This window comes from Heterocephalus glaber, unplaced genomic scaffold (assembly GCF_053883595.1).
Source record: "Heterocephalus glaber isolate CG9 unplaced genomic scaffold, H.glaber_assembly_v1.0 deba00001124, whole genome shotgun sequence".
In the NCBI taxonomy this organism is placed as follows: domain Eukaryota; kingdom Metazoa; phylum Chordata; class Mammalia; order Rodentia; family Bathyergidae; genus Heterocephalus; species Heterocephalus glaber.
The window spans coordinates 601,828-628,313 of record NW_028258197.1 but is presented as its reverse complement, the minus strand read 5'-3'; the positions used below and the strand labels follow the sequence as shown (position 1 = coordinate 628,313).

General features: G+C 36.5%; 1 protein-coding gene across 10 annotated transcripts in view; it reads right to left on the bottom strand.

Annotated features, from left to right (window-relative positions):
- Window positions 1–26,486, bottom strand: part of Tanc2 (tetratricopeptide repeat, ankyrin repeat and coiled-coil containing 2) — a 469,601-nt gene that overhangs the window by 305,131 nt on the left and 137,984 nt on the right. For 5 of the 10 annotated variants that reach the window (XM_013067044.3, XM_087210157.1, XM_087210153.1 and 2 more), the window contains one exon: window positions 7,326–7,508. In XM_013067044.3, coding sequence (XP_012922498.1) covers window positions 7,326–7,508 — 183 coding nt within the window. The remainder of the gene's footprint in view (window positions 1–7,325; window positions 7,509–26,486) is intronic. The other 5 variants (XM_013067047.3, XM_013067048.3, XM_004868590.4 and 2 more) reach the window with 1 other exon arrangement.

Sequence of the window (26,486 nt, the reverse complement as noted above, 5' to 3'; positions counted from 1 at the left end):
TACCTTCTGATACAGTCTGTCTTTTTTTTAGGGTAATTGCCATTATACTTCATATGATAACTGACTTCATTCTTATTTGACTTCTTGCACTTTTGTATGTTTTTTTTTCTTATTCTTTCCCGTTCTTCTCTTCCAATTTTCATCAAAACCTTATAGGTTATCTAACCTGATAGAAATGAAATAATTTTATTTTCAAAAATGAATTTTTCAACTGACTTACTGCTTTGGTTCTTGATCCATCAAGTGTCATTCTGGCATTTTTGGAGACTTTCCTAGCAACAGTGGCAACAGAAGTAGAAAGATATGGCTACTATATTTCAATGGAATACACATAGCAATACTATAGTTGCTATAAATAATCCTACTATGAGTAAACACTACAATACTCTAAATGATACTTCCACTCTGTATGACTTTCATTCAACTATGAAAATAAATTAGAACAGAAAATTATTTTCTTGTATACAAGTCTAAGGTTAAATTCTCATAAAATGTAAAACGAACTGATTTTGGTAAGTTGCAAACTCCAGTGTGTGTAAACATCACAAGATGATTCTTTGATAATTTATGCTGTTATGCAGGTGCTCAAAATATAGATCCTCTTCAACAAGACCTTGGCCTTGGCCTGCTTACCACAGTTGTGGCAAGAAACTTGCTGACTTAGTTTAGTAAGAATCCTCTCTTCCCCCTGATATATGATCACCCTGGCAATCCCACTGCCTCTGATATCCCATTTTAATAATTTTCTATCCAATGATTCTTCTCAGAGAATCCACTTTGCTCCTTAGCTATAAATTCCCAGAATTATTTGTTATATTTGGAATTGAGCCTAGTTCTATACTGAATTCTCTTTCCTTTATTACATAGTACCTGAATAAATGTGGGGGGATTTTGCTTCTTTTAAAAAATGATTTAACTGGGGCCGGGGATTTAGCTCAGTGGTTTCGCTGCCTGCTGTGCAAGTGTAAGGACCGGAGTTTGATCCCCGGTCCCCCCCCCACCCAAAATTGATTTAACTGCCCAGGTCTGGTTTTAACAATGTTAATTCATGTATACTGATCATATATACTGAATTAAATAACAGCTCCCCAACTTTCTCTAGTTTGGACTTAGAAAACTATGGAAATAATCTCTTTAGGGCTAGAAATGGAAGTAAGGCACTCCTTTTCCACTTTTACAGAATTAACCCTGGGTTTCACAACAACTGAATCTTTAACCCATAAACAGATAATTTAGAAATTAGAAATACTAGAAACTGAATTAGAAATAGGAACTGAATACAGTTTAATAGTTTAATTAGTACCATTATTCCAAAGACCTTAAAAGTTTTCATATACATTTCCTCATTTAACCTTAAAAAGGCATGTGGTACCTAACAGTAGTGATGGAATTCAAGACTACCAAACATGTCTACTACATATTTTAATCTAATAAAATCCACTTTAATACATCCTGAATTCCAATTTTCAAAGTTACAAGATACTCATGACTATATACAAAAAGTGTATAGAGTATATATAAAAAGCATATATATATATATATATAGAGAGAGAGAGAGAGAGAGAGAGAGAGAGTATAAAGTTACATGGGTATGAGCATGCTTAAATAAATCAGACTATGTAGACTAATACTATATGTAGGCCCTTCTATTTCTTAAATTAGCTTCTCAGTAATTCTCTTGTAATGCCAATAAAAGAAGATTCTTTCCATTTTATCCACAATATAAACAAGAAGAAAAGTAATAGTCAATATTTATTATATATTAGGATACATGTTTAGGATATCTTAGCCTTCACAGTAAATCCGTATTTTTGTTAATAATAATATTCACAATAGTACATTTTGAACCTCAGTATGTTTCCAACTATTGCAAGGTATGAAAAAAATGTCAGTAGAACACAAAAATATATCAGACCATGTAGAATAAAACCATGTATAAGTCTTTTTTATTTTTAAATATTTATGATGATGATGATGATGATGATTTTCTTTTTAGATAGGATCTTACTATGTATTCCAGGTTGTTTTTCAACTCACTACATAGCTCATGCTAGCCTAAAACCTGGGGCAATCCTCCTGCCTCAGCTGCCTGAGTACTGGGATTATAGGCAAGCACCACAACGTCTGGCCAGGTACTTCTTAATATCAAAAAAACTTAATAATGATTTTCCAGAATGTATCTGAAATAAGTAAATCTTCCCATTTGATCCATGACAAAAGTAGTATCTTGGCCATTGATAGTGTCTAAAATATGTAGGGTTAACAAAACCAGTTCAGTTATTGAAGCTTATTTACTATTCAAATTGGATTGCCATATGGTCATTCCAATCTATTAGCCGCAAATACTTTTAGTATTAGCTATCTAAATATTTTTCCCAAGGGATTAGATAATAATCTATCTGATGTTAGTATTTGAAGATTATTCCTCAGTAAAGAGACTTATTTATTGTACTTAAGTTACTTGAAGGCCACCTTCAAAAAGTTCAGAACACATACAGTATGACATAGTTGATAGAAATTCAATAACCAATTCTCTTTGGAAACTGTAATTGCAGCCAACATTTTTACTACCTACTCTATGTGAGACACTGTCTTACAAGCTTTACATGTACTCATTCATCTCATTCTCTTATTGGTCATATGAGGTAGATATTATTGTCCCTATTTTATAAACGAGAACTAAAGTACAGAGTAGGTAAATTTGAGCAAGATTACACAGAAAATTTGTTATCACTTCAGGAGGTTCTGGATTTTGTAAATAGCAAAAACCATAGACATTAGAAAAGGGTATGTATAAACTTATATACCTCCCTCTTCTACTCACCTTCTCACCCAGTACTGGGGATTGAACCCAGAGACACTCTATTACTGAGCTATATCCTCACCCCTTTTAAATTTTTCATTTTGACTTGGGGTCTTGCTAAATTTCCCGGGCTTAGCCTACTTTCCAACTTCCCATCCTCCTGTCTCAGCCTCCAGAGTAGCTGAGACGATAGATGTGCAACATAATGCCCAACCCTTTCCCACTTCTGAGTAAGAGTCAGTATATCTCCATACTGCCACTGAATAAATACGTGTGTACACGGTAATTTACAACACACATGAATTTCTATTGTTAATTTTCTTTTTATTATATAAACAGTATTATATAACATATGGACATTTTAAAACTTGTTCAAGTTTATTTGTAAACTCTTAGAAAAAATTTCTTTGTCAACGTTTATGCACATTACACTAGGTAAATGGTATAAATTTTAAAAATGTTGAATTAATTATTGGCACTCCTTAATTACCTATGGATTAAGACATGCTGAAGGCCTTATGGTAACATAAAAAAAATAAACCCTGGAAACAGTATTAAGAATTTGGAGATAACTGGGTCTAACAGTATGTCTTTACACACTCTCTTCCATATCTCCCCCAATGCACACCAATACCCAACTAAGCCAAATGAGTCTTGAAGTCTACTCAATCTCTAGTTTAGATCTTCAAGCCTTCCTTTATTGTTTAAGCTGATGACTGTATCTTTAGTTACCTGGAACATAAAAATCATAATATACTAGATGTGGGGGGTGGGGTATTACCTTTTGTAAACCTCAATTTTCTTGGTGGTAAAATGAGACTGCCTTTAGCACATTTTCCTTTTAGCAAAACACTTATCTCCCTTAGACTTAGTTTACTCATCTCTCAAATGATGATACATGTTAAGAATTTATGTGCTAATAAGTATATGCCACATAATATGCACTGGAATAAAAATTACTGTCATTTTTGCAATACTCATTAAAAATATTATTCTAAAGATATGTAAAATTTTGAAGTTCCAATTGATACATAACATTAAAAGTAATTTTTTAAAAACTTGTCATCAAACTTAAATTTTATTTTAACAATGATAGCTTAAAACTTTCTGAGTATTTAATATTTACCAAAGACAGTTTTATGTAAGTACTGTATTAAACAATGTAAACATGATAAGAATGATATGATCTATCTTTGGTCATGTTATTGTTATCCCCATTTTATAGCTAAGGAGAAGTACACAGTGATGAAGTGACAAACTCAGAGCTGGGACACAAAGTCAAGCTGTCTGACCACACTTTCTGTGTCTCTCTTAACAACTTTTACTGTATTAACTTGTTTTTTGGGCTGAATAGCTATAACAGTTATAAAAAAATTAAAAATTAGTTAATTTAAAAATTAGTTTTCAAACACCAAATTATGTGTCTACTCTTCCGGCAGATGCGGTGCCACTAAGCTAAATCCCTGGCCTCTGTGTCTACTCTTGAGCAGGCTTTTTCCGTATTCTCACTCCCTCCTTGCTAAGTCAAAGGATTTGAAAATGGACTTATTTCTACAAATGGGTCTTTATGTACACCTGTGTTGAAAGATGAAGAAAAATATAATCAATACGCTAAGAGTACAAAGATTATATAAGAACAATGATAGGAAAAGGCTGCACCCTTGTAATACCTTTTAAGATGAAAACATTAAGTATGGTACATACCTTGGTGAAAATGGATACAATGACTACAGATCATGAAAATATACACAAAGTTAACAAACATGAGATATTCTGGTCTTTCATACGCCATTCTTAACATACTTGTCAATAAGATCCAATTTAAAGGTAAATCAGTCATATCATTTCCCATTCCTCCTCTGCTTAAAATCCTACGTAGGCGCCTCACCTTGACCTAATATCTGTGGATTTTGCCAACTCTTCATGCCATTTTTGACTATCCTCCCATTGATTATTCTGTGTGAGCCATTCTTGGTCTTTCCCTTGCAACTCATTTCTGCCTTAAGTCTTTTGTCTGGACTATTCCCTCTACCTAGAAAGCTCATATCCCATATCTTCTCAAGGCTCTCTCCTTTACTTTATTCAGACGTCATCCTCCTCTGATGCTCCATGCTCATTCCATAGAAAGAAACCGTACGTCCACCCTAGTCTCTTAATCGCAGTCTCTATTTTATACCTTCATAGTACTTGTTACTATCTAAAATTTAATTAATCATCTCTTTCATTACTCTCTTGTATCTAGTATACAAGTGGTGTACAGTGGACCCTAATTATTCATTGAATGATTAAGTAAAAAGCACTGAAGAATAATGATTAAACTAATTTACATGTACTAAAGACCAAATGTAAAGAAGCCATAAAGGAAACAAAACAGGCTCCCTATTCTGACTCTACTTATTCAGTTTGAATGGTAATATGAATACAAAGAATATAAGGCAGCTAGAAGTTTAAATGCACAGAAATGCAAAAATTAGTTAAGTATAGCCCTAATGTCCCCATTAAATGAGTGTATTTTGGTAACTAACAGCAAGTAAGAACCATGCTCCAGAGGATATTTTTTTTTAGCCAGATAATTTTTCACCATCCAACTTTCCACTTATTTATAAAAAAATACAATTTGGAAAGGACAAACAACTAATGAGTAATCTGACTATGGTTTTATTTAAATTTCAATATATTTTCAAAATCCTTATCCTGTGTGCTACTTGAAAGAAAACCAGCTATAGTAAAGAGATTTCTTTCACTCAGAAATTTTTAAATGCATGTCAATCTTTAAATTTTTAGGGGCTGGACAGTCCTCAGTAAGCCAAATTATTTGAAAGGTCCCACACACTTCAAACACTGTAAAATTAAAATGAGTAGTTCACACATGCTACTATGTGAATTATACCCATTCTTACTGTTTACCACAACACCTCTGTGATATTAGGCATGTTACTGACTTTATTATTACATGCATTTATCATTTAATAAAGACCGCCTATTTAAGCTGAAGTTTAAATTGGGACAGGCACGCAGGATAGGAAAGTAGTATTTCCAAAACCTCAGGCAATCCCACTCACTTATATATGGGAACTGAACTTTTCTTGCTATTTCTTCTAATGTGTGTCATAAAATAAAGTGTATTACATGACAGCTGTCAATTTGGATGTTTTGTATTTTTAGGAAATCAAAACTCTTAAGTGCAAAAACTGGGAGGATATCTAAGCAATGAAATTTTACTCATGCCAATCTTATAAGATTTATCATATTTTTGGACTTTAAAAGAGAACCAGGACTTTAAGTATTACATGATTAGGTGGCTGGGGCGGGGGGTTCAACCCATGGCCTCACGTGCTGGGCAAGAGCTCTATCACTGAGCTACGCCTCTGGTCATATCAGGCTATCTTATAAAATTTTTTTTTTGGTACCAGGGATCGAACTTGGGACCTTGTGCTTGTGAGGCAGGTGGCAGAACCACTGAGGTAATCCCTGGCCCTATCTCATAAATTTTTATCTAATGACTCAAAAGTCCATATTTTGACTCATTTATTCACTTGAAAATTCTTAAAATACAATAAGCAATGTAAACAGGCAAAACTTGCACTTTCAGGAATTACTGAATAACAAAATGCTATTCTTTTGATGAATATTATAGATGGTAAAAGTTTCATTCTACTTAAATACTCTAAAAATTCCACTTTCCTCCTCTCATTTTCTTTAGAATTGTCACAATGATAACCAAATTTCATTACTGTCTAGCTCAATATCGGGCACATAGGAAACAATCAGCATATCCTCAATTTCATGCTTTAATAAAATATAAATACCAGCCAACTGATTGCCATCAAGAAAGTACTAATAATGTTAGAAGAAATCTAACAGAGTCACGCTTAAACATTTTGACATATAACTGTTCTTCAATACATCTTAAAATTTTTTCTATAACAAACTCAAGAGCACAAAAGATCATTTACTACTGTTTTCACATCTAATAACTTAATCTGAGTAAGAAGTAAATACTGTGACATTATATTAAAGTTAGTGCAATCCACAACTTATGAATTATAGTAAATATCACAAGAAGTTGTAGTCATGTCCTATGGAGAAGAAAATATTTAAATCAGCTTTTAAAAAGAGATGAAATATACAACTCATAATACCAAACAAAAATATGACTGATGTACCTTTGCTGAACTATCAAGATTTTATTATTCTAAAATTACAATATCTCCATCTGTTAATCTGACAAGAACAAGCTGATAAATGAAATTAGAACAACAGTGTATTCTGGCAAAACTAGAGACTTCCTGAAAAACCTACAAAAATATGTCCACAACAGATGGGTCACTGAGAAAATAAATACATCAATCTGTCAGAGTAATGTTCTAATTTTCTAAATTAAAACCAGTAGGAGCTCCACTTTCTAAGAGTCTGTAACATTAGGAAGGCCAAAGAAGAAAAATCTAAAGATGCACATAAACCTCAAGTGCATACTGTTAGGTTTCCTGTTAAACATACTGAATTCAGGTAAAGTCCTTACCAGTTAACTTCTTCACAGGTTGGAGCCGAACACTGATAGACTGATGTGTGAGTAAGGGGGAGGATGGAAGAGAGCGAGACATGCCCTCCATAATCCGAATGTGCTGCATACCTTCACTCATTGGAAGTGGTGGAACAGCGTAGTCTGGCTCAAAAGCACAATCGCTTTCTGTGGAGATGCCACCTGTTAATAAAAGAGGAAGTCATAAAAGAGCTGGTATGAAAAGATTCTTCCTTATTAAACTATGTATTTTAGAATGATTCAGAACAGAATATAGTGACATTGATTTTCACTGTGAAAAACAAGTGTTTTTGAACGCATACATTCATTTGTACACTACTGCATATTCAAACCCAGGTCTAGTACTAGGAAATGGAAGGTAACAGGTTCCTCTGGGCTCGGTTTCTCATGAGAAATGCAGTCATGTAATTATAGTACAACACTATTACAGTTTAGATATATGATGTCTACCCAAGAGTCTCACGTGTTCAACATTGGGGGATTTTGAAAGGTGATTTGATCATTGTGATTAATCCACTGATGAGTTCACAGCTGAATGTCCTGGTAGGAAGCAGGACCTGTTTGGAGGAAGTAGGTCACTGGAGCCATAACCTGGAAGGGTGTATTTTTACAAGCCCCCCCCAGCTCTTTCCATTTTCTCTCTGTATCCTGACTGTCACAAGGTGAGCAACTTTTCTCTGCCATGCCCTTCCACCATGTTTCTACCTTGGATCTAACTCACTATGGACTGAAACCTCAGTAATTGTGAGCCAAAATAAATCTTTCCTTTTTTAAAATTGCATTTCTTGACTGTTTGATGGAAAACTGACTCATACAAATGCAGAAAGTGTTAAAATTAAACCAATGATCTTGTTTTTCCTGATAGAAAATGAAAGAAGATACTTACCTACTTAATTGAACAATGTGCAACTGAGAGTAGGATCATTTCTTTGTCCCCTCTACTCATTTCTTTGTCCCTCCCTCATGAAGACACATTAAAATACAAGTGGGTAAGACTGACATTATTACATGGTGAATCTGCTCATTTAAAAAAGTAATTATAAGCTGTTGACTTCCACTCCTGGTAATGGCAGATTATGTACTTCAGCCTAACATTTTTCTGAGAAAAATTAGATCTACCCTATGTATATTTAAAAAATCTTACTGAGGCAATGGAGAATGAACAGCATAATGAAAAATTCTAAGAAAAAGACTAAAGTCTGGCGCTTCGGGCTACTATTTATTTAGTAGCACTGGAGAAGCCAAGAAGCTATTGAGTTTTACAGAGCTGGGAACAAAATATGAGAGCCTAAGACTCATCCAAGTGTGAAGGGGCAGCTGGTAAAACTCCAACACTTTCTTTGAAAATACAAAGGTATAAATACAAATTAAACCCAAACTGGCACTCACAGGGAATAAAGCTTAGTAGTATGTATCTCTCACAAAATTAAATGAAGGCAATCCTGAATTGTTGAAGCCCACCAAAGCAAGCATAAATCTTCCTGGAGGACGATAACATCATCAAATAATTTGTAAAATGTGTTACATATAATATCTGGCCCTTAAGTAACAACAGATAACATGAACAAAGTAAATCAAAAAAGCCATTTAAATCTGAAATACAATGTATGAAAGAAGACACAGAACTTAAAGTAGCATACCTAATATGCTTAGAAAATAAGTTTCAAATTTTAAAAATAAAAATTATGAAATTAAAATTTTAATACATGAATTTAAAGGCAGGTTAGACATAGAAAAGAGAATTAGTAAACTTAAAGATATATCAGAAGAAAGCATTACAATGATGTTTAGAGCACAAAAAAAATAGAAATGGATTCTTAGATATGACACCAGAAGAATGAGCAATAAAACAAAAGATAAGCTAGATTTCATTGAAATTAAAAACTTACTTGCATCAAAAGATACTATGAAGAGAGTAAAAGGAAAACTCTAAGAGTGGGAAAAAATATGCAAATCATATATCTGATAAAGGTGTATCATCTAGAATATGTGAAGAACACATAATCTCAACAACAAAGAGACAATTTAAAAACGGGCAAAGAATATGAATAAACATTTCTCCAAAAAAGACATACAGTGGTATCTTGGTTCACAAAATTGATTCCACAATTCTGGTCACAAACTGAGGGAGAACAGAATCCAATTCAATGGTTAGGCTCAATGTTGACCTTATGAGGAAATTTGATTTTGTTCTCATCCAGTTTGGTTTGCAACCAGAATTATGGAGAGAATTGCATTTGTGAACTGAAGTACCAGTGAACAAATGGCCCATAAGCACATGAAAAGATGCTCAACCACCGCCCGCCCCCTCCCCCCATACTGGGAACCAAACTCAAGACCTTGCACTTGCCAGGCAGGCGTGGCACCACTGAGCTAAATCCCTGGCCCCTCAACCCTTCTTATATAAAGAAAATCAAGGATAAAATGAGAGATCACTTTATTGAATAAAACTGAGTAAGAATGTTCACAGTAACATTATTCATAATAGTCAAAAAGTAGAAACAACCCAATAACTGAAAATGAATAAAATGTAACATATCTATACAATGGAATATTATTTAGTCATAAAAATAATGAAAGCTTGCTGAGGATTTAGCTCAGTGGCACGGCACCTGCCTCACAAACGCAAGGTCATGAGTTTGATCTCCGGTACCCCCTCCAATAATAATGAAAGCTTGATTCACGCTATTTAAAACTCCTGTAAACATAATGAATGCTAAGTAAAAGAAGAGAGTCACAAAAGGCCACATGTTGTATGATCCTATTTATATGAAATTTCAGAATAGGCAGAACCAGGAAGACAGAAAGTAGACTAAAGGTTTTCAGGGATTAGGAGGAAAAGGGACTGGGTATAGCTGTTGAACAGCCACAGGGTTTCCTCTGAAGTGGTGTACTACATAACAGCTGCACAACATTAAAGTGCACCAAGAGTAACTGAATTATATACTTGGGGGAAGGAGGTCAGTACTGAGGATGGACCCCAGAACCTCACTCTACCACTGAGTTACACAGCCCCAAATTGTAGGGTTTAAAATGGTGAATTTTATGGTATGTAAATTTTACCTCAATAAAAAATTATAAAAATATTTACAACATACCACATATTTATTCAATCCAGAGGCCTAGAAATTATTAATTTCTTCATTTCTCAACCTTTGCATTAGTTCTGCAAAATATCAAAATATATTTCAAAAGTGCCATGAACTCCATTTCTTCCACCACTGTATTAATAAGTCTAGGCTACTATTATCCTTCCTCCAAACTTCTGTTGTGAGACATCTTAAATTTTTCTTTATCCTTGAATTTCAGATGTTTTTACCAGGATATGCCTTAACTTTTTCCTTCTCATTAGTCTCTGGGCCCTTTAGTTTACTATGTTGACTAACTCTTCGCTTCCAATTCTCCTTTCCCCTTTTTCTGTAGTCTGATCAGAAGGATAGTGTATCTCCCAGATCTATTCTTCAAATTTGTTTCTCTCATAATAGATTTCTTTAGGCTTTCATGAACAAACCTGAGATTGAGTTATACAGAATTACAGTATTTTATAGATTTATAAACAAAGAAGCATTTCATTAAAGGAATTCTTTTAAGAAAAATCAGCATTCGATTTTAAAAATCTAATAAATGTAGACAATGAATTTGATTTAGTGAGGTAGCAATTTTTACTTGAAATGTTCCACCATTAAAAATTAGCTGATAATTTTAGAATCTAGTAATACTCCTTAAGGAATCACATTGCAATTAGTCTAGTTTGGCTGTCCTAGTTTACTTTTATGTTAGAAACATTTTCTTCCATATTCTCTGCCCTATAAATTGTGCTTCAATTCACTGTTGCTGCAGAAGAAAAAAACTAAAAATGTATTTTCAAGTAAAGAAAAGTACTGGTATGCCTTAACAGAATTTTACTATATTTTACTATCTCCTAGATAACTAGCAATTTCAACAACAAATTTATGTCATGCTCATGAATCTGAAGATTGACTGTGGATCAGCCTATTTAGGGTGAGAAGGACATGATTAAGCTAGTTACTAGATTTATGGTGACATTCTGAACCACATAAATATATTTTAATACTGACCTCAGCCACTGAAAGGGCCAGTGAATACTCAGGGATGCTCCCCTCATGGTACTTCAGAGGCAATCAGGAGGCCAAGTCAAATCAAAAAACACATTCCACTGGCCCAAGTAAATCAGACAGCCAAGAATGACATCAATGGGGAGGGAAAATAATACCTGGTCCTCAACTGTGGGAGCTACTGTAAAGTTGCATAGCCCACAGAATGTATATATAATTTTATGAGACAAAAAAAGTGAAAACTTGGAAATCCAATTCACCAAACATGGACGATAACATTTACTTGTATTTGGCAGCTGGTTGCTGGGAATTGCACCTGGACCTCAAACCTGCTAGGCAAGAGCTTTAAAACTGAGCAGTATGCCCAGACCTCAATCTTCATTTTCTTTTTCTTTTTTTTTCAATCTTCATTTTCTACTGTTCTTTTTATTACTACTTTTTCTGCTTTAACCAAATTAAAAGTTACTGAGATGATACAATGGAGATATGGCAGAATAAAATAAACTGCTGATTTGCCAGAAAAAAAATATAGTTATACTGGTCACCTTGTGATCGGATGTTCAAAAGTTGAGCTTAAAAGTGCAGAGATATCAAGTATATGGACTTTTTTAAACTGTAGGAATAATTATAATTCAATTAAAATTTCAGCATTCACTAAAAATCCCCACAGTAAGTTCAAGGCCAGCCTCACATACAGACCCTGTCTCAAAAAACCATGGGGGGGAGGGGTGTGAGGGAGAGAGAGGGAGGGTGAGAGAGGGAGGGAGAGAGAGGGAGAAGGGGAAAGAGAGGGAGGGAGATGGAGGAAGAGGAGAGAAAGGGAGAGGGGAGAGAGGAGAAGATGAGTGGGGTGGGGAGAAGGGGAGATGGGGAGAGAGAGAAGGAGGGGGAGGGAGAATGAGAGAGAATATGAATATGAATGAAAGTAAATTACTTTATTACTTCTAATTTTTAACATTACATACATAACCACAAATAAAATTTATAATTAATTGCCCCTAAAGACAACAGAGTTTTTGCCTAATGTACTCTAAATACTCTTTTAATTCAAGGCTTACATCACCCTGTGACTCTGTAACATTCTCATAAGTCCATAAATCAGACAATAAATATGCTGAGAGAAGTTCAACAACTAGTACAGAATCATATAGTCACTGGGTGTGACGACACATGCCCGTAATCCCAGGAGGCTGATGAAAGAGGATCTCAAGTTCAAGCCAGATGGGCAACTTGGCAAGTCCCTGTCTCAAAGCAAAATAATACAAATAAACAACCATTAAATAGGGCTGGGGATGTAGCTCAGGGTGAAGGGTCTGGGTTCAATCTCCAGTACAGGGGAGTTGGGGGGATCAATAGTCAAACAATGTAATTGTCCATGTAGAATATTATAAAGTAGAATATTACAAGGTATCTACAAAAAAATTATTAGAAAAAGTGAGTCAGTAAAATTCACAGGTTACAAAGTTAATGTACAAGTATCAAGTGTCTTTCTATAAACTAGCAATCCACACTTGGAAAATAAAAAAAATTTAAAACCAGCATCATTAAAATAGTACCATTGAAAACATGAAATACTTAGGAATGAATCAGACAAAATATATATAATGTATGTTGAAAATTACAAAATACTGACAAGAGAAAGCAAAGACTTACATGGAGAGATAAACCATGCTCATGGATTATGTCATTATGATGTTAATTCTTCTCAAAGTGAACTACTGGTATGAAGCAATTCCAATGACAATCTACCAGGAAGTTTTTTTGGTAGAAATCAACACATCGATTTTAAAATTTATATAGAAAAACAAAAGAAATAAGATTAACCAAAACAATTTTTTATGAAAACAAAATGAAAGCCCTTATAATAAGTATCTAATTTCAAGACTTATAAAGTTATAGTAATCCAGACAGTGTCTGGTACTAAAAAAATAAAATGGACACAAAATCAATGGAACAAAACTAAAGAGCTCAAAAAAAGACTCACATTACAATGGTTTGGATATATTTTTCCTCCAAAGATTCATGTACTAGAAGCTTGGTTCCCCAATACAGCAGGATTATTTGGCTCGGTGGTTTTGCCGCCTGCTGCACAAGCGGAAGGATCTGAGTTCGATCCCTGGCACCAAAAAAAAAAAAGAAAGAAAAAGAAAAAGGTGATAGGACCTGTAAGAGGTGGGGCCTGATAGGAGGTGACTGGGTCATGACAACTCCTGTTAAGGGATTGATACTGATTTTAAAGAAATGGACTAATTCCTGTGAGAGTGGATGGTTATAAAAAGCAAGACTACTCTCTTGCTTCCTCAGTCTCTGTACCCTCTCTTGCACACATGCTTGCACTATCATCATACAATGTCACCACAATATTATGATGCAGCCAGGGGAGCCCTTGACAGATTCTGTGCTATTTAGATTTTTTAGCCATTAGAAAAAAAATCAATGACTCAAAAAAAAAAAATCAACGACTCTTAGATTTGTCAGAGAAGTGAAATCACAATGTAAAATGCTGCCTTAAAAGTTGAAGACACAGGTGAGCAGAGAATCACTATTTACCAAAGCAGAAACCCATAAGCAGAAATCTCAGCCAGAAGCAGTACAATTCAGGAGAACCTGAACTGTAATTGATGGATTGGAGGCTCAGTGCAGACAAGCCTGAGATAAAAATGTCAAGGGGATTCAATTTTGGAGGCTCACCACCATGTTTGTGAGTTTGACTTATAAAAAAGCTTTACAAGGTTCTCACAGTAAATATTGTGTTTCCAGCAGAGGGAAGGGAAAAAGTAATCATTTTGAAAAATAAGAAGTTATTTTTCTTAGCAAGGCCTGTTCTCGGGAGAAATAATTTTACCAGAGCCTAACCAATATGATGGAAGGGATATATTCAACTCCAGCCTGCCCTGGCTGCACACATGGGTGAAGGAAAATACTCATCTCCAGCCCCCTCTGGAATCCTAAGGGGGGAAAAAGAAAGAGGAAAGGGGAAAAGGGGGATAAGGGGAAGAAGGAGAAGGAGGGGGGAGGGAGATGGAGGAAGAGAAAGAGGAGGGAAAGAAGAGGAGGAGGAAAAGGAGGAGCAAAAGAAGGGGGAGGGGGAAGAGGAGAAAGAGGAGGGAGAAGGAGAAAAGGAAACAGGAGAAGAAATGGAAGAGGAGGAAGAGAAGAAAGAAGAGGAGAACAAGAAGGAGAAGGAGGAGGATTGAGGAGGAAGAAGAGAAGAAAGAGCAGGAGGAGAAGGAGGAAGAAAAGAAAGAGGAGGGGGCAGAAGGATGAGGGAGAAAAGGAAAAGAGCAGAAGGAGGAGGGGGAAAAGGAAAAGGGAGAAGGAGAAAGAAAAGGAGGAAGAGGAGTGAGAAGGAGGAAGAGGAGGGATGAAAAGGAGTAGCAGTGATGAAAAGGAAGAGGAGAAGAAGAATAAAGTGAAGTATAAGGAGGAGGAGACAGAAAAGGGAAGATGAGGAGAAACAATCTGAGAAGTATTGGTGCAGTTCACAGTGAAGGGGCACAGGTTCATCAAAAGACTGAAAATTAATCAGAGGACAAAAGAATACTTCCTTTCCCCCACACCTTAACACTACATTATGAAAGGCCTATTTATCATGGTTCCTTTCGATTAATACATCATGTTCACCATTCAGAAAAAAAAATTACAAGGCATAGCAAGACATAAAATATAGACAGAGCAAGCATCAAAAACACACCTAGTTATAACAGGGATGCTGAAAGAATTAGACCATGAACATAAAACTAAGATTAATATGGTAGGGGGCTTTTTTTTTTTTTGGTACCGGGGATCGAACTCAGGTCCTTGCGCTTGCGCAGCAGGTGGTGAAACCACTGAGCTAAATCCCCGGCCCTGGTAGGGGCTTTAATGGAAGAAAGTGCACAACATACAAGAAGAGATAAGTAACGTGAACAATGAAAATTATAGGAAAGATTCTTCAAAAGCAGAGCTCAAGAACACTATAGAAAAACGCCTTTCGTAGCTTAATTAGTAGACTGAACATTATTGAGTAAAGAATCTACAAGCTTGAGGATATCTCAGTAAAACATCCAAAATTGAAAAAAAAAGAAAAAAGAACTAGGAAAAGAACAGAATATCTAAGAACTGTCTGACTACTACAGAAGACATAAATATGCACAACAGGAGTAACAAAAGAAAGGAACAGAAGAAATGTTTGAAGCAATAATGATCAAGAGTTTTCCCAAATTAATGTCAGGATAAATGTCAGAACAAACAATAACAACAAAGTCCCTATGACTCAGTATATCATATCTAAACTATAGAAAATCAAAGATTAAAAAAAGCTTCAGGAAGCCAGAGGAAGAAAGCATCTACTTGTTATGGCTTTTATCTGGATGTCTCCCCAAAGCCTCATGCATTCACAGGTGGGGCTTTTCAAAGGCAACTGGACTCTAGAGTGTATGAATATGAATTAAGGGTGTGTGATAACTACATTAGTCCACAGGTCTTGGGTGTAGATAAGAGAAAGATCCAACCTGGATGTGGGTGGTACCAACCAATAGGCTTATAGCTTGAATAATGGCTCCATGCTGCTGCTTCACTGCTTCCAGCCTACTATCAGCACTGCCATGGACAGTTTCTCCTGTGGCATTCCCCTCTACAATGCCACCTGCCTTGGAGTCCACTGACAATGGACTGAAACCTCTACAAACTGTGAGCTAAAATGCACCTTTCCTCTAATTTGTGGGTGTTGGGTATTTTCTCCCAGCAATGAGAAAGTAGCTAAGACACTACTTGAGAAGCAAAGGTAAAAATTACACCTGGCCTGTCCTAAGAAACAATATAGGAGAGAAGAGAAGAGAAAGAAATGTTTAAAATGTGGAGAGACAAAGAAAAGAAAAGCCACCAACCAAGAATTCTGTGCCCTGTCATTATCCTTCAAAAGTGAAAGAGATGACTTTCTTAGACAAAAAAGAAAGGATAAATAAAACAGGAAATTATTTTATCAGTAAGTCAACCTGACAAGAAGTGTTTAAAATTCTTCAAAGAAGAAAAAAATGATATAGGTCAGAAAGTTTGATTTACATAAAGAAAGGCAGCACTGTGGAAAATAAATATGTGAATGTAAACTAAAGACTTATTTTTCTTATTCTTTGTTGATCTAAAACATATATTTGCTCAAAATAATAGCAACTATATATTTGACTATGTATGCTTGTGTGTATTTATGCTTTATATGTGTGTATACACAAATGTATATACATGTATACATGCTTGTGTATGTTTCTGTGTAAGTTAAACGTAAGCTCACTCAGAAAGAATTAGGCAGTGTTTTGTTATTTTAAGAGATAGTAGTCTCTACTTACCCGTGGGGGGATACATTAATGAAAGGAAAGTAAGGGTAGCTATACTACTTTGAAACACAAAAGACAGAAAAGCAAGGAAGATATCAGGGGCATTACATAAAGATAAAGGAGTCAATTTTCCAAGAAGACAGCATAGGCTTTGATGTGTATGAACCTAACAACAGAGCACCCAACTACTGTACACAAGGCAAAAACTCACAGAACTTCATGGAGAAAAACAGATGAATTCACTATTACATTTGGAGACTTCAACATTTCTCTATCAAAAATAGACAGATACAGTAGGTAGAAAACCAGTAAGCACAAAGCTGAACTCAACTGTACCAGCAATCAACAGGATATAACTGACACGTACAACCTACTTCACATAACAACAAAATATACATTCTTTTAAGCTCACATAACCAACAGACCCCAACAGGGCCACAAAGTGTACCTTTACAACTTTTAAGTTTATTATTCTTTTAAGAATAGAAATCATATAATGTATGATCTTAGACCACAATGGAATTAAACTAAAAATCAGTAACAGAAAGATAGCCGAGAAAACCTCAAAACAGTCAGAGAATAAATACTACATATTATGGTTTTTTTTGTCCCCTCCCTATAACAGAAATCGAACTCAGGCCTTTTGTACTTGCCAGGCAGTGCAGTGCCACTGAGCTAAATCCCCAGCCCAATAACACATATTTTAAAAATACATAGGTCAAAGATATCTCTGAAAAACTTTTAAGATAGTTGGAAGTAAGTAAAAATGAAACAAGGTTTCAAAATTTATGAGATGCATCAAAAGCAGTGTTAAGATGGAAATGTTTTGCCTTGAATACAATATTATAAAAAAAGAAAGCTCTAAAGTCAATCATTTAAGTATCCACAGTAGAAAACTAGGAAAAAAAGCAAATTAAATCCAAAGAAAGGCGGAAAAACTAAATAGAAATTAGAGCAGAAATCAATGAAATTGAAAGTAGAAAACCAACAAAACAAAGCCTGATTCTTTGAAAAGAAAGAAAATGTTGAAAAGATCCATAAAACTGATATGCCTCTAGTTAGGCTATGAGAGAAGACATAATTATAATTATTAAATCAGAAATGAGAAGAAATTTAAAGGATGATAGAAGAATATTATGAATAATTTTCAGATCATAAACTTGGTAATCTACATGAAATGGACCAATTTCTTTCTTGAAAGACAATCTGTCAAACCTCTCACAGAAAAGGAATAGACAATCTAAATCAAATCTATAACTATTAACGAAATTTAATAAATAACCTCTAAAACAAAAAATCCCAATCCCAGATGGGTTTATTAGTGAATTCTACCAAAAACTCATGGAGGAAATTATACCAATTCTTTACAAATTTTTTCACAAGGTAGAAGGAATACTTCCTAACATTCTATGAAGCTAGCTTACCCAAATACAAAAACCAGATAGATGCTACAAGAGAACTATACTATTATTTATCATGAACATACATACATACTCAAAAAATATTAGTAAATCATACCAGATGTGGTGGTTCACACCTGTATTCCCAGCACCCTGGGAGGGAGAGGTAGAGGTATGCCAAGCTTGAGCCCAGACTAGATGATTTAGCAACATAGTGATCCCTATCTCAAAATATGTAAACAACAAAGGGCTGATGATGCGGCTCAGTGGTAGAACACTTGCCTAGCATGTACAAGTACACAGCCCTGGGTTCAAACCCCTCCATGCATAGATAGATAGATAGACAGATAGACAGATAGATAGATAGGCAGGCAAATAAAGGGATGGAGATGTAGCTCATTACAAAGGCCCTGAGTACAATCCCTTGTACTACAAAAAAGTAAAAATAAAGAGTACAGTATTAGTAAAATCAAATACATCAATGTATAAAAATAATTATAAAAAATGAGCAAATGGAATTTGTCCCAGGTATGCCAGGCTTGTTCAACATTTTAGGTTTTATTATTCCTTTTTTTTTTTTTTTTTTAAAGACAGGGTCTTGTTATGTAGTTCAAACAGGCCATGAACTCACTATGTGGCCCCAGGGTGACCTCATACTCTGGATGATCCTCCTGCCTCAGCCTCCCAAATACTGGGATTACAAGTATGCAACACAATACCTGTCTCCTCAATATCTTAAATTATAATCTGTCATATTAGCAGGCAAAAGAAAAATCACATGATCATATCCATATGATCAGATGCAGAAAAACCATGTGTCAAAATCCAAAGTCGAGTCGCGCGGAACACACGCCGAATCAGCTCACTGCAGACAGGCAGGTCTGTGCACACCCTACCGAGGTCCTGAGTCACACAGAAGATGCCGAATCATCCCACTGCAGACAGGCAGCCCCCTCATTCCACACTACAAAGACGCAGAGGACACCAGACCACCAGACCAAGGTACTGAGTCCCACTGTTCCTGGCCCAGAGGTAGGGGCTTCGGAGCTGTTGTCCCACTGCTCCTGGTCCAGAGAAAGGGGCTTCCCGGTCACCATCCCTTCCGCTGCTCCCAGCCCAGAGGAAAGGGCTTTTGGGCCACCTTCTGTCCCGCTGCTCCTGGCCCAGAGGAAGGGGCTTCCGGGACACCATACCTCCCACCGCTCCCAGCCCAGAGGGAGGGGCTTCCGAGCCACCATCCCACTGCTCCTGGTCCAGAGGAAGGGGTTTCCCGGCCACCATCCCTCTGGCTGCTCCCAGCCCACAGGAAAGGGCTTTGGGGTCACCATACCTACCACTGCTCCCGGCCCCTGTCCCACCTCACCCAGCTCAGAGGAGGTAATCCCTGCAGGCACTAACAGGCCCCTGCCCCAGTCGAAATGAGAAAACACATAAATAAGTCTCAAAACCAGACTTCCAGATCACCTACAGCAACCCCAAAGGGAAAGGAGATGGAACACTCTGATACTCAACCACCTGGACCCACTGAACTGGCAGCAAAAGGGGATCGGGAAAAAATGAAATCAGAAATAATTTCTCAGATAACAGGAGAAACTGTGCCCCTAGTGCAAGACATGATTAATAAATCTAGAGAGGAGCTGAGGAACATGATGGAATCCCAACATAAGAAACAAATGGAATCCATAAAACAGATGCAAATAGATTTCCAGGACATGAAAAACTCCATTGAAAGTCTACACAGCAGAATGAGCCAATGTGAGGACAGAATTTCAGATACAGAAGATAAGATTGCAATTAGTGACCAGGAAAAGAAAAATTGCTTCAAAATTATAAGGGAACATGAGAAATCAATCCAGCAGCTCCTAGATGATGCAAAAAAGAATAACATAAGACTGACTGGGCTCAATGAAGAAACAGGAGAGTGGGCAGATGACATAAAAAATCTCTTCACAGAAATAATGGCAGAAAACTTCCCAAGCAGGGGAAAAGAGCTTGACATACAGGTAAGTGTGGCATATAGGACTCCAAAGAGCCTTGATCAAAAAAAATCTACACATAGGCATATAATTGTTAAGATTCCAGAAACACAACAGAAGAACAAAGTTCTCCAAGCAGTCAGAGAAAAGAAACAAATCACATACAAAGGAAAGCCCATCAGAATCACAGCAGACTTCTCAACACAAACCATCAAGGCAAGAAGAGCTTGGAGTGACATATTCCAAGCCCTAAAAGAAAACAACCTCCAACCCAGATTGATGTACCCTGCAAAACTATCTTTCAAAATGGATGGAGAAATAAGAGACTTTCATGACAAAGAGCACCTTAGGAACTTCATGAATACCAAACCAGCACTCCAAAGAATTTTACACAATAGCCTAGGAACAGACATTGAGGATCACAACCCCAGGAAGCAAAGCAGAATGAACCCATCTGGCATGACAAGAGATTAAATGGAAAGGGGGAGAACCCAACAAAAAGAAAAAGTCATGGCAATGGCAAGTCAATAGGTTTCAGTTATAACCATCAACGTTAATGGTCTCAATTCACCAATCAAAAGAAATAGACTGGCAGAATGGGTCAAGAAGCAAAATCCAACAATATGCTGCATACAAGAAACACACTTCATTCAAAAGGAAACTCACAGACTGAAAGTTAAAGGGTGGAAAACAATACTGCATGTGACAGGAACCCAAAAAAAGCAGGAGTAGCCATCCTCTTGGCAGATCAAGTAGATTTCAAACCAACACTGATTAAGAGAGACGAAGAAGGACACTACATCCTTGTAAAGGGAAGAATCCAAGAGGAAGAGATGACAATCATAAATATCTATGCACCAAACACTAGTGCACCCAACTATATAAAACAAATACTAACGGACATGAAAAGTCATATATGCACTAATACAATTGTAGTAGGGGACCTCAACACCCCACTGTCACAAATACATAGATCAACTAGACTAAAAATAAGTAATGAAATACTAGAACTCAATCGAACTCTTGAACAAATGAACTTAACAGATGTTTACAGAGTCTTCCACCCCACAAAATCAGAATACACATTCTTCTCAGCTGCACATGGGTCATTCTCAAAAATAGACCACATACTCACACAAAGAACAGGTTTAAGTAAGTGCAAAGGAATTGAAGTTATCCCCTGTATATTATCAGACCATAGTGTGATGAAATTGGAGATCCATAGCAAAAGAAACTCAAAAACTTTCATAAACACGTGGAAATTGAACAACACACTTCTGAATAACCAATGGGTCACAGAGGAAATTAAAGAAGAAATCAGACAGTTCCTTCAATTAAATGACAATGACAATACAACATATTGGAATCTATGGGACACAATGAAAGCAGTCTTATGAGGGAAATTCATAGCAGTGAATACACATATTAGGAAAACAGAACGAGCCCAATTAAACAACCTGATGCTGAAACTCAAGCTTCTAGAAAAAGAAGAGCAGGACAACCCCAAAGCTCATACAAGGGAAGACATTATAAAGATCAGAGGAGAAATCAATGCAATGGAGACTAAGAGAATGATACAAAAAAATCAATGAAGCCAAGAGTTGGTTCTTTGAAAGAATCAACAAAATTGATAAACCTTTAGTCAACCTTGTCAGAAAAAGAAAACAAAAGGCCCAAATACATGCAATTAGGAATGAAAAGGGTGAAACTACAATAGACCCAGCAGAAATCCAGAGGATCATCAATACCTACTTCCAGAACCTATATGCCAATAAGATGGACAACACAGAAGAAATGGACAGATTCCTAGATACATATGAATTACCAAAGTTGAACGAAGAAGACCTAAAACTTCTGAACAACCCAATATCAACCAATGAAATTGAAAATGTAATTAAAAACTTATCAGCTAAGAAAAGCCCGGGCCCTGATGGTTTCACTGCTGAATTCTACAAGAAAAAACCAACAGCCAATATCATACTAAATGGTCAAAAACTGAAATCCTTCACACTCAAATCAGGAACAAGACAAGGATGTCCACTATCACCACTCTTGTTCAATAGTGTTCTGGAAACATTAGCCACGGCAATTAGACAAGAGAAAGAAATAAAAGGAATAAAGATAGGAAATGAAGAAGTCAAATTGTCATTATTTGCAGATGACATGATACTCTACATAGAAGACCCCAAGAACTCCACCAAAAGTCTTCTAGACTTAATAACCAAATTCAGTCAAGTAGCTGGTTACAAGGTCAACACACAAAAATCAATAGCTTTCCTCTACACGAATGACAGACTCACTGAGACAGAAATAGGGCAAATAATTCCTTTCACAATAGCATCCAAAAAACTGAAATTCCTAGGAATCATCCTAATGAAAGAAATCAAAGACCTCTTCTCTGAAAACTATGGCACTCTGAAAAGAGAGATTGAAGATGATATCAGAAAATGGACAGACATCCCCTGCTCCTGGGTAAGAAGGATTAACATAGTGAAAATGGCCATACTTCCAAAACTGCTATATAGATTTAATGCAATTCCAATTGAGATCCCAGCAGCATACTTCATGGACCTTGAGAAAACAATCCAAAAATTCATTTGGAGCAAGAAGAAGCCCAGAATAGCAAAAGCAATTCTAGGTAACAGAGACATGCCAGGGGGTATCACAATCCCCAACCTGCAACTATACTACAAAGCTACTGTGATAAAAAAAAAACAGCATGGTACTGGCAAAGAAACAGACCTGAGGACCAGTGGAACAGATTAGAAGATGCAGAAACAACGCCAGACACACTCACCCATCTCATCTTCGATAAAGGAGCCAAACACCCTCACTGGAGGAAAGATAGCCTCTTTAATAAATGGTGCTGGAAAAATTGGGCTTCAACTTGCCAAAGATTAAAACTACAGCTATATCTTTCACCATGCGCTAAACTAAAATCAAAATGGATTAAAGATCTAAATATTAAAATAGAAACTCTGAAGCAGTTGGAACAGAGGTTAGGTAAAACCCTTGAAGACATCAGTGTAGGAAAAGATTTTATGAACAAAACCTCAGTTGCCCGTGAACTAGCACAATCAACAAGTGGGATCTCTTCTTATTAAAAGGCTTCTGCACAGCAAGAGAAACCACCAGCAGTGTGAAGAGACAACCCACAATGTGGGAAAAAATCTTCACCTGCTCTTCCTCACACAAAAGTCTACTATCTCGAATCTATAAAGAACTTAAAAAGATCAGACCTCCCAAATTTAAAGACCCAATCCAAAAATGGGCATCTGAAATGAACAGACATTTCTCAGACAAAGAAGTAGAAATAGCAAATAAATACATGAAAAAATGTTCAACATCACTGGTCATTCGAGAGATGCAAATGAAAACCACGCTGAGATTCCACTTCACTCCAGAAAGAATGGCTGCTATTATGAAATCAACCAATAACAAATGCTGGCAGGGCTGTGGGGAAAGAGGAATCCTGCTCCACTGCTGGTGGGAGTGTAGACTGGTGCAAGCACTGTGGAAATCAGTATGGAGATACCTCAAAGAACTAGGACTGGAAGTCCCATTTGACCCCGCTATTCCACTGCTGGGGATCTTCCCCAAAGAATTAAAAGAATCATACCACAGTGATATATGTGCACCCATGTTCATAGCAGCGCAGTCTGTAATAGCTAAACCTTGGAAACAGCCCAAATGCCCATCAACTGGAGACTGGATCAAGAAAATGTGGGTTTTTTATAAAATGGAGTACTACTCAGCCATAAAAAATGAGAAATTAGAGACATTTATAGCTAAGTGGATGCACATTGCGGCAATACTCTAAAGTGAAATAAATAGGACATAGATGTGTAAATACCGAATAGTTTCTCTGGTGTGAGAAACTGAAAGTGTAAATAAGGACTAAATGCATAATAGGTCATGTGAAATAGGAAGAAAAGGGGCAAAGGGGAAGGAAGTGGGAGGGCTAAGGGAAAGGATAGAAGGGAATGGGATTAATATGAGAAAATGGAAAAATAGGAACAAAATTTTTGTAAATAGGGAGGGCTGGAGGGGTTGAAGGGAGGGCTGGGGAAGGGTGAAAAACAAGAACCAAGAGAGACTATGTAAAGGTGCAAATTTCCAATGATGAATGTCATTATATTGTATACCTAAAATGTACCAATGATTAGAATGAATAATCGATAATGCAAAATAGGAAGAAAAGGTCCAAAGGGGTAGGGGTAGTGGGAGGGGCAGGGGAAAGGAAAGAAGGGAAAGGAAAAAATGATGAGAAACGGAAAAAATGGAAATAAAGTCTTTGTAAATAGGGAAGGGTGGAGGGCGTGAAGGGAGGGCTAGGAATGGGGAAAAAATAAGAACCAAGATGCATTACATATAAAGGTACAATTCCCAGTGAGAAATGTAATTGTGTTGTATACCTACAGTGTACCAATAAAAGAATTTAATACAAAAAAAATCCAAAGTCATATAAGAACTTAGAAACATGAGCAAGCATGGGAAAGGAGGACAGAACTTGAAGTCTCACTGAAGTGATAGTAAAGTTACAATTTTATCCCTTAGGTATAGATTCTAAGACAGCCCAAAACTCAGAATTATCAGCCAGGTAAAGTGAGAAAAATAGCCAAGAGAATCCCTCCCTTTCTAGTCTGAGGAACAAGGAAGAGGGCTGTTTTATTCAGCTTTCTACTATGACAAAATATTTCAGACAATCAATGTAATAATAGACATTTGTTCTGGCTCACAGTTTCAGAGGTTTCAGTCCATGGTTACATATCCCTGTTGTCTTGGGCCTATGGTGGCACAGTATGTCATGTCAGGAGTACATAGTTGAAAAAAACCTATTCACTTCATGGAAGGCAGGAAGCAGTAAGAGAGAGGAAAAGGCGAGGTTCCCAATATCCCCTTCAATGCCATGCCCACAGTGACTTAACTTTCTTCCATTAGGCTCCAAATTCTAAAGCATCACAAGCTGGGGACCAAGCCTTCACACATGAGCCTCTTGAGAATGTCTGTTATTCAAATATTAGTGAAGGCCTTTGTAAGTCTGAGAGACTGAAGAAAATCTCCCTTTTTCCTCACCCACATCCTCCACTTCTCTTCTGTCCCAGTCTCCAAGCAATTCCATGGTGGTAGCAGCACACAGATGGTAGTGGTACTAAGCAGGCACTAAAGCTTCAAGAGAAGGAATCCTCTTTCTCTGACTGCAGGAGATGTAGCCTTCAAAAGCAACACATCCTCCTCCTTTTTGTTGCTCTTTTTTACCCTTGGTTTGTCTTCTCATCACTCAGACCAAATGAAGGTACAGTTACAGAAAATGAATAGCAGAATGAGAAAACTACAGCCCCTGTTTTCTGGCCAGATGATTGGAAGAGAAGTAAATCTTGGAGACCTGGAAAGTACTGGTGAGATTCTGATGAAGAGAGAGAGGCCGAGAAAACAATCCTGTAGTACTAAGTATGAACTACTGGGCTCCCCTCTGGGCTATGCATGTCCAGATCTGACCCTAAATAACATACCACTGTCTTTGACAACAAAGCTACAAGGTATGCTACCACTCTGGTCCCACACGCGTCACACTTGTGGGATTTAACCTAAATAGTGCTACAAATGCTTAGAAAACTAAACTGACCAGAGACCCCACAATGGAAGGTAAGAATTTGTATCCTTAACATAATGTGATTAATTAGCCACTAACACACACAAAACTCAAAATTCTCCTTAGACTTTAAATAAAACACAAGATTTTATAATATTCAAAATGTTATTAAAATGTGTAGGATTCTAAAATTACTTGGCACATGAAAAAATGAGAAAATGTAATCTTTAAAGGGAAAACTCAATAAATGCTGAAATGACATGCTAGAATTTTAAAAAAAACAACTTAAGGCAACTATTATAATAATGCTTCAATAAGTAAAGGCAAATATTCTTGAAATGAATGGAAAGATAGTCTCAAAATCTTGTGTATCTTTTATATTTGAAGCACATCATCCTTACTATAGGCATATTTCAAATGCTATATGGTCAATGACTACATATTGCACCATGGAAGCTCTAGACTATATCTTGAATCAAATCTAAACAGTCTCCAGAGGGTAAAATAAAAGTGTAATCCAATAAAGAAATTAAAACAAGAGAAAAGAAAAAAAAAAGTGCAAGCCAACCAAAAACTAAAAATAGCCAATGGTGACAACTCCTACCAAATCCTCATTCAACTCACCTATGAAATCTGTGCAAAAAACAGACAAATCTTAGACAACAGTATTTATAACTTATTCAGGTAGCTATTTCCACTGTTGCTACTGTTTTTAGATGGGCTTCCGTTGCTGAAGCAAACCAACACATCTTTGGCACCTAGTCTGCACCACTTGACTTGGGA